The sequence below is a fragment of the Odontesthes bonariensis genome, chromosome 14 (genome assembly GCF_027942865.1).
Source record: "Odontesthes bonariensis isolate fOdoBon6 chromosome 14, fOdoBon6.hap1, whole genome shotgun sequence".
Classification (NCBI taxonomy): Eukaryota; Metazoa; Chordata; class Actinopteri; order Atheriniformes; family Atherinopsidae; genus Odontesthes; species Odontesthes bonariensis.
This window is the reverse complement of record NC_134519.1, coordinates 16,516,027-16,524,767: the sequence shown is the minus strand read 5'-3', so window position 1 is coordinate 16,524,767 and position 8,741 is coordinate 16,516,027. Positions and strand designations below refer to the sequence as shown.

The 8,741-nt window shown below is 42.3% G+C and overlaps 1 protein-coding gene across 2 annotated transcripts; it reads left to right on the top strand.

The window, feature by feature from the left end:
- The first annotated feature begins 2,259 nt into the window (after positions 1 to 2,259).
- On the top strand, positions 2,260 to 8,271 carry gata6 (GATA binding protein 6). 2 transcript variants are annotated; one of them, XM_075483158.1, is made up of 7 exons: positions 2,260 to 2,341; positions 2,953 to 3,848; positions 4,417 to 4,589; positions 5,374 to 5,499; positions 5,607 to 5,694; positions 5,805 to 5,902; positions 6,344 to 8,271. In XM_075483158.1, exons 2-7 carry the CDS (start codon positions 3,011 to 3,013, stop codon positions 6,503 to 6,505), a joined length of 1,485 nt encoding a protein of 494 aa, XP_075339273.1. In that variant the 5' UTR covers positions 2,260 to 2,341; positions 2,953 to 3,010; the 3' UTR covers positions 6,506 to 8,271. The 2 variants fall into 2 exon arrangements, with proteins under 2 accessions (XP_075339273.1, XP_075339274.1); XM_075483159.1 differs by lacking the exon at positions 2,260 to 2,341 and adding an exon at positions 2,649 to 2,838.
- Positions 8,272 to 8,741: the final 470 nt, after the last annotated feature.

Below are 8,741 nucleotides of genomic sequence, written 5' to 3'. Positions count from 1 at the left end.
TGACTAAAGAGAGGTGTGTGACGGAGAGGGTGAGGAAGAGAAAAGAAAATGCAAAAAAAACAACAACAACGGGGTTTCGTATCCTCGCACCTCCCTGACAACTGCTCACCCGGCTGAGACGATGGGATGGAGAGACGGTAGCGACCGGGCTTGGTTCCTCCCTCTCATGAAAAAAAAAATAAAATAAATCCTCCAAAAGCTCAAAGCTGTCCAACTTGATTCAGTAAGTGAGAGCAAGGACGAATTGATATGAGCTGTTGCCCATCAGCCGCACTCAGATTTATGGCCGTATCAAGCGCACAGATAGGCTACTCACACAGAGCCACGCAACTCCAGCGCCAAAAAAAAAAAAAAGGCCGCTTACCCCCCCTGAAGCCGGACAGGGATCCAGCAGCTCAAAGCAGCAGCAGGGCCCACCGGAGGGTGGAAATCTGCTGCAGCTGCGTGATAATACGCCCGGGAGCTCATGGGTATTCTGTTGCAAAAAAATCCTCAGTGTTTTTTTTTTTTGTTTTTGTTTTTTTAAATGTATTTATTTGGAAGTCAGAATAGAGTTGTGATATTAGTAACAGGGACATTAACCCAAAAGCAATAGCATTTGTGCCAGTATTAGGGCTGTGGTGGTAAATCACATCGAACTGAAGTAACAGCACAGGCCACCGATTGTTTAGCATTTATTTTCCTGTAAATGTGGAAGTTTTAGAAATTATATACTAAACTGAATGCATTTGGCAATATCAACAAATGAGACATCGTAGACATAAATGTTGAGTAGAATAGTGGCACCACGATAAATGCAGGCACGACAGAAGGGATTGTAGCTGCAGTTTAGTCTGCTGTGTAGTAGCAGAAGCTGCCATAGTAAATTGTACAGTCCTCATTTCAATAGGTCGAGCAGTAATACGCAATCTTTTCAAACGGAGATGGTGAATTATACTGAGGTTTTCCCTGGAACCTCCAGGCTTCATGTGTTGTCAGCAGTATAGTAAACAGTATCAGCACTAATACTGTTCATCCCACTATCTCCCATTCAGACAAATGTAGCAATACCTGTTGAATGGCTGCGAGTGTGGTGAAGTGTTTGTTAACCTCTGCGAGCGCGCACCTGAAGGCCCGTGAATGAGGGAATGATTTAATTGACACCTCTCTGCTTTTTGATCACTTCACTCATCGCAATGTATATTGCGGCTGAGTGAATCAACGCGGCTCAAAGCGGGAGAGACGTGCTGCTGAGAGTTTGTGCTTCCACACTCATGGAGCCCTTTAATCCCCACTGAAAGCGTCTGCCTTAAATAAACCAATTAGGAGCGAGTTTATTAATCACAGTGCTGAGTGGGGAGATTAAACTAAAAGGGAGCAATCGGGCCTTTTGAATACAGACCTGTAAAAGTAACAAAGGATACACCAATTGCATATGCAACTGAAATTAATATCCTGTCGGTTGTCTTATTCATGTTAAGTAGCAGAATAAGTAATAAATATTATCAGATAATGTGCCATGATAGGATTTTTTTCTTTATTTCTTTCTTTGTTAAAATGCATTAATGGTGAGCTGTCACTAGATGAGCTGAAGGTATTTGTGACAACATTTTGGATCATTTAACTCAGTAAAAAATGAAAAATAAAAATTAGAAAAAAACTCTCTCATCATTTTAACTTGAGTGTATAAAAAGCTCAATACACCCCCTCTCCGATGTAAGAAACACGCGGAATGAAATAGTAAAACAGAGTGTTGGAGCAAATCAGATGACTTTGATTAGAACGTGTGCTCAATACGGCGAAAAAATGGAAATTTCTTGCTGTTGTGTTGAACAGGTTCGGAACAACAATCCAACGGAGGCAACAAAACACTGGCACATAAAACAAAATGCAAGAACTCTTAGCTGGACCTTTCAGTCGAAAACACTTAAGCTCACTATAATTCATTGTACTTGTTGATCAGGAAAAAAGCGGATAATTAAAAATCGAAAGCAGAACTGTAGAATAAGGGTGGAGCTCCATCTTTGTCCGAAACTGTCGAAAACTCTGTTACGCATGATCTCAGCTTCATATTATTCTAAGTTTTAGACGTGATCGAGTTTCTTTTTTTTTTTTCTTTTTTTTTTCTTCCACTCTCTGTTTCTCGGTGTGATTGATTGGAGGAGCTCACAGGCTGGCACCCCCACCGTGTTTCCAGCCGCTCCACACTCCACGTGATTGGTCCGCCTCCTGTAGCCGCGGACACCAGAAGCGCCTCCTCTCATAAACCTCGTCAGAGCGCACGGACGTTTCCCATTTCTTCCAAGAGAAGCAGAGGTGCTCTATTAGGACCTTTGCGTGCGACCTATGGAACAACTAGCAGGTATGTGGTGTAAATCATTCTTATGTCTCGTCTTTTTCTTCTGTCCTCACCAAACGTCTGTCCGTGTGGCGGAGAGCGCAGCGAGACCTAAATCAAGCCATCATTTCGAGGGATTGTTTTATCGCTCCGGCCTGCCTCTCGGCCCTTATCTCTCTCGAGGTCTTATCAAACGGTTATCTCTTTTGCCGTGAAGACATATTGCGTTTTGTTTCCTATCTGTTATGTGTGAGTAAACGTGTGTGTGTGTGTGTGTGTGTGTGTGTGTGTGTGTGTGTGTGGGAGGATAGTGATTTGACACGGATGAACCCAGTGCCTCTTAAGAGAGCTTGATGGGAGTGTGGCAGCCACTGTAGGTTGGATGATCGGAGCTAAAGATGACACCGACGCGGTGATGAGTAACTTACCTTTAAAGTTTAGAAAGGCTGGAAGTTTAGGTTATTGAAAAATGAAAACAGGCTGTGCATTAGATGCTGGTTTGCGAGATTTTCAAGCACTTGGTGAGGGTCAATCTGGATGTTTTTGCGGTACTTTTGGAGTTGGTTGGCGCTTTGCGCACTACGAAGAGTTAATCCCCTTTGATTTTCTAACTGTGCGTTTTCTTTTTGTCTCAGGGTAGACTACCCGCTGAACATTTTTATTACCCCTACGGTGTATGGAAAGTGCTCCTGGATGGACCTGGGCGAAAACAACTGGTCCATGGTCAAGCGAGAAGCATCCAGTAGCCCAGGGTCACCGGCTGAGCAGACCTACCTGCCCGGTGACAGCAGGAGGGACGGGCCCACTGCGGAGGCGCTGAGGACACCTCCGAACGAGCTTGACGCTCTGGGGCACCGCCGCTTAGACGGCAGATCGCTACACTCCTACCTTCACTTCGGACACCATAACAACACACTGACCACTGCCGAGGACATCCCACTCTTTACGGATTTAGATCAGGGGAGTAAACTCGTCCTCTCCACCGGAGCGCATAAAGCGAGCCTTCTAGTGGACCCTACCGACATGTACCAAACACTGGCTATCGCCGCAGCCCAGAGCCAGACTGGATATGATTCCTCCTCTGGTTATATGCACTCCAACCCCAATTCTCCAGTGTATGTCCCCAGCTCTCGGGTGAACCCCATGATCCCCAGCCTGTCGTACCTGCAGGCCAGCGGGTCGGCTCAGCCCAGCCACGCTGTCTCCAGTCATTCTGTCTGGTCGCAGTCCAACCCTGAGAGCCCCTCATACAGCACCGGGAGCCCGCACACCTCCAGTCGTTTCCACTACCCCCCAAGCCCGCCCATGAATAACGGGGCACCAAGGGACACCAGCTACAGTAACACGCTGAATGTGAGCAGCAGGGACCAGTACGGCCTCTCACGCTCCCTCGGTGGGACCTACCCGAGTCCATATTCTCCTTATGTTGCACCGCAGCTGCCCACGCCTTGGACCGGGGCACCTTTCGACAACACGATGTTGCACACGTTGCAAAGCAGAGGTGCGCCCTTGATTCGAGGACCAAACGGAGGTAAGAAACGTGAAAAAGAGAGGAGGGCAGGTTCACGGGTGTGTTTCTCCTTCAAACTGTCTGGAGTGGGGAATAACATTGAAAGAAAATGCATTTTAGGCAACAGATAAAGTGTCAGAAGTTTAGGCCCAGGTGAACTTTGTTGGGGTCATATGAACATTCACAAAAAAATCACGAAAAAGGAAAGAACCACTAAAATATTCTTAATGTGCTTTCGTGTGTTTTCAAGGTGTTGATGTATGTGGTTTAAAGGTGCACGTTTTGTGTCCGTGCTGCCGAAATATGAGGCCTAACTGAGTGCGTAAACATGTCACTGACCAAAATGGGCTACAAAAAGAAAAAGAAAAAAGAATAGAAAGAAACAAAAAAATTAAAACCCCTTAACCAACATTGCCATACTAGAAAACATATATTGAATGTGTGTCAAGCTATATTTTTTTTGAATATATAAATATTTTGCCTTTGCCTCATCTTAAAGTAAATACCAGAAAGTGCCTTCAGAAATGTAGAAATATTGAGATGAAAAGGAGAAATGGTGCGTTAGTCTGATTTAAACCTTTCTTTTCAGTTTCCGATATTCTCGACGACATTGGGGAGAGCAGAGAGTGTGTGAACTGCGGCTCCATCTCCACGCCGCTGTGGAGGCGCGACGGCACGGGCCACTTTCTCTGCAACGCCTGCGGCCTTTACAGCAAAATGAATGGGCTGAGCCGGCCATTAATTAAACCACAGAAACGGACGGTAAGGAGACAGGGGACCACTTAAGCGTTCAATTTCCTGCCTAATTGTTTCAGACAATGGCTGGAGGTCATCACTGATGATATTCATCCAATGCTGCTACGAAACGAGACCCATTGAGCGAATTAGCCTTTAACTCAGATTTTATTTTATTGCAGTTGGATTATGTCCGTGATTTGTAATATAAAATGGAGGGGGAACTATTGATTGCATACTTCACAACTTCACGCATTTAAAAATGTTCGTTTGGGAAGATGTTAGGTTGATCAGCATCAATCAGCGGACAATATTAACTTAGGTTGATGCGAGATTCGCTGTAAGTAGGTCACTTATTACATTTTAAGTGCAATGGTTTTAAAATTGAAATTTCATTCAAAAACACACAAACTGAGGTTATTTTTTAAAAATAAAATCGGTCGTTTTATCTGAAACCTTATCCACAGACTGTGGTGGATTATTTAGATCCAAATAGGCGCCAATACAGGCAAATATTTCCTGGTGCCATTACGCGTAGTTTTTAATGGGAAATTAGATGTCACGTACGGACTTTATAAAAGGAAACACCCTTTTAAAAGCCATGCGTAAATGCCACTGAAATGGAAATCACAATAGGACCTTTATTATTGTTAGGTGATAGGGTAAGAGAAGCCGAACTGTAATTTAATTAGTAAAGTGTGTCTTTCACTAAACGTTTTTTTCTCTCCTTCTTTTACGTAAAGATTCCTAAGCCATTTATTTCTGCGTGTCTGATTTTTACAATGATTCATTTTATGTCTTTTACCACCAGTCAACCTCCAGAAGGATCGGCCTTTCCTGCGCCAACTGCCAAACCAGCACAACCACCCTGTGGCGCAGAAACGCGGAGGGAGAGCCGGTGTGTAACGCATGTGGGCTTTACACAAAACTACACGGGGTGAGTTCAAATTTTATTCCACGTTGCCCTAAAATGTAGTTTTCATTTTAATTATTGACGAGTCACTTATCAACATTATACTCTTCAAACCGTGATGGGTCCTGCAGGTACCTCGGCCGCTCGCCATGAAGAAAGAGGGAATCCAGACCAGGAAAAGAAAACCGAAAACTCTGAGTAAAACCAAGGGATCTTCTGGTGAGTTAATCGCAATAACTGCTCACAGACGTAAATGTTATTAAATGTTGCTCCCTTATAGTAAAAAACATCAACATTTAATTATTTATTTTTATTTTTATTTTTTTAAGGCAATAATAACCCTGTCTCCATGACTCCCACATCCACCTCTTCATCCAATTCTGAAGACTGCTCCAAAACCAGCTCTCCCTCTGGACAGGTGTCTGGGGTAAGACCTTTTTAGTTAAATTGTGAAATTGTAATTGGACACTTTTCTGATCTGTTACTCAACTCATCAACAACAACAAAAAAAAGACAAACTAATGTATGATTACAGTTATTGTAAAAGTTCAACGTGGTTCATAATCATGCCCTTATTTTGAGATGATAAACTGAAAGCACGCATTCTTTGCTGTAACAGGTGTCTTGCTTAAAAAAAAATCATGCTGACTGATGCTTAGTGGTGAAGACTGCTGCTAAACAGTGTGTCACCAGAATATTACCGTAAGATGTGGTAGACATTTCTCAGGATCTGGTGTTTTTTCAAGTTGTGTCATCCAAATGGAATCCGAATCACACCCCCACCAGAAAAAAAATATGTTTTTATAAAAGAAATGTATGCACCTCAAAAACAGTTACACGGCTAAAAGTACATGTGTTGCTGTTGCAGGTCAGTTCGTCCGTGCTCTCTAGCTCAGTGGAGGGAGCAGGTTCGGGATCAGCTGTGAAGTACCCGGGACAGGACAGCCTGTACACCAGCGTGGGCTTGACCCAGTCGTCAGATGTAGCTTCAGTGAGGGGCGAACCCTGGTGCCCCATGGCCTTAGCCTGAACATTTAGGTCTCGTGGGCGGACAGAAATCCCTGCCCCCCTTCCTTGTGTCTGGATGCACAGTAGTGTGGATGTATCCTGGGACAATGTTTGCTTTCTCCCCCTCAGCTGATGCAAGCAGAGTCAGACAAGAGGAAAAGAAGGGCGTCAGGCACACCACCATCTTGAAGCAAGCATGGAATATCTGGGATAGGGCTCCAGATTGGTGTGTAAATCTTGTTGTTTTAAAAAAACAACAACAACAACTAATGGAAACGCCAGGCCAGATGATCAACCAGGCTGCCTGCTGTGGATGGTTTCTGGACCTGCCATGCACTCTGATCTCTCCCATCCATGGCACAGAACCTGATCTGGGTTCTTTAAAGAAAGCCATCGTGTACATAAAGGATTTCCTCTCTGAAGAAAAAGCTGTTGATTGGATATCAGTGCTTTGCAAAGCGCTAAGGACATTTCGATTTTTTTTTTCCATAACTGGAATCATGCCATAAGTGCCAAGATGAATCAAAAGAAAAATATATTTATAAATTTTCCACTGTTGAGAACATGGCTATGATTGTTAATAAAGATACCAATATAGAGTAGAAGTTAAACCCTTCTGATGTCTTCTCTTCTATCTTTTTTCTCTTTATAAGTGGTTGTTAGTACAGTAGAGGTGAATCTGCACATGTTTTCCACTGAAAGCTCTTGCTGCATATGACTGAAAGTAGCTTGGTTTAAACAGGGTATAAATGTCACGTCGTGTTTTTGTTTAATCATTTACTAAAGAAAAAAAAAAAAAGAATGCCAATAATCGACTCCTTAAGACTAATTTTTAATACTGAGACATTGTAAGTTGTTGGGTAGCAGTAAGGTACTATTCCTAAAAGATTTGCATGTAAAGCAGCTGTTTGGCTTGTTTGAACAAAGCACACCCAGAGTAGCTGTAGGTCCACCGACCTTTTTGCTCTAACACATAAACGGCTGTATTATCTGACTCACTATTAACTCTACGTATTTCGCAGTGCTAACATGTACTGTTACATCGTTTAAATCAAAATTCGACCAAACTGGAGAGTGAGGTCGCCCCTGAACAAATTCATGCTACTTTGATGACTGTGATTAATCGCTGTAATGTTTAAATGGAGACTTATTAATATTATTTTTTAAATGCAACCTGACTCCCCAGCTGAAGGGTGACATGAAAAGTATGTGATTTTTTTTTTTCCCCCATTGTTTCTAGGAGTTTCAAAAAGTGGGTTCAATCGACTTGGAGGAGATTGAACCCTGATGTCAGTTCAATGAGTTACATGTGAATCTTGGAACAAAAAAAGGTTTTCCTTTTTCATATTCTTTCCACAAATTGCTTAATCCCTAAAGAGCATGTCATTCACTCTTCTGGACGTATTTATTTCTGAAATATGATTTTTATTTCCTTCTCTTTTTTTTTGGTTTGTTTTGATTAGTTTTTCTGAGATTTTTTTTTAATTTAAATTCAGTGAAATAAATTGTTCTGGTGATGCAAATTTTTACAGCTTGTTTCTAAAGAGCAGTATCATATCAAAGACAAAACATCAGTGTTTGTAAGTTGTGGAAAGAACCGTGTTCTTGGACTCTCAGGCATTCTTCTGTATGAGTCATTCACATCTATGCTTCACTCCCTTTTTTTTCTTCTTTTGCTTTGCTGAACGAAAGCCTCAGTCTTTTTTTTTTTTTTTTTACTTTTCATGACTGGGAGGGAAAAGACAGCAAGACCAGTTAATAAAAGGCAAGGACTTCTGAAATAAAAGACCATTGTTTTTTAATTTAGAATAGAAAGATGTCTCAATTAAATATAGATGTACATAGCAAAATACATCTGAAGTAAAAAAAATCATGCTTTCAGATTATAATTTCCTTCCACCCTGTTCTTATGATTTATTAAAACAAGCCTTTACTCTTTCTGACAACATTTTTACTCAAGAGTTTTCCTTTTCTAACCGCTCCCTGGGGGCTTGAAGCACAAACCACTTTCCTGTGTCCTCTTGAACCAGCAGCTCAAAGTACCTGTCACAGTGTTTACTGTACTGAAGAGAATATGGCCTGTGAGTAATACCACATGAAAAGATTTTAGAGATGGTTAAGATTTACGTCTGGCTTAGCGTTATCTGTCTGCTCTTTGACACATTGATCTAGCTAAGTTTATTGAGTGTGGAGGAATGCGCCTCACTGCGTAACAGCCACATGCCCAATTTGGAAATGAACGTGTTCATTGGACCTAT

What these genes read in the sequence shown, in the direction of transcription:
- gata6 (XM_075483158.1), top strand. Translation starts at nt 3,011, where the DNA reads ATGGACCTGGGCGAAAACAACTGGTCCATGGTCAAGCGAGAAGCATCC. An exon ending in GATTCGAGGACCAAACGGAG is followed by an intron (nt 3,849 to 4,416) that starts GTAAGAAACGTG and finishes CTTTCTTTTCAG; the next exon opens with TTTCCGATATTCTCGACGAC. An exon ending in TTTACACAAAACTACACGGG is followed by an intron (nt 5,500 to 5,606) that starts GTGAGTTCAAAT and finishes TGGGTCCTGCAG; the next exon opens with GTACCTCGGCCGCTCGCCAT.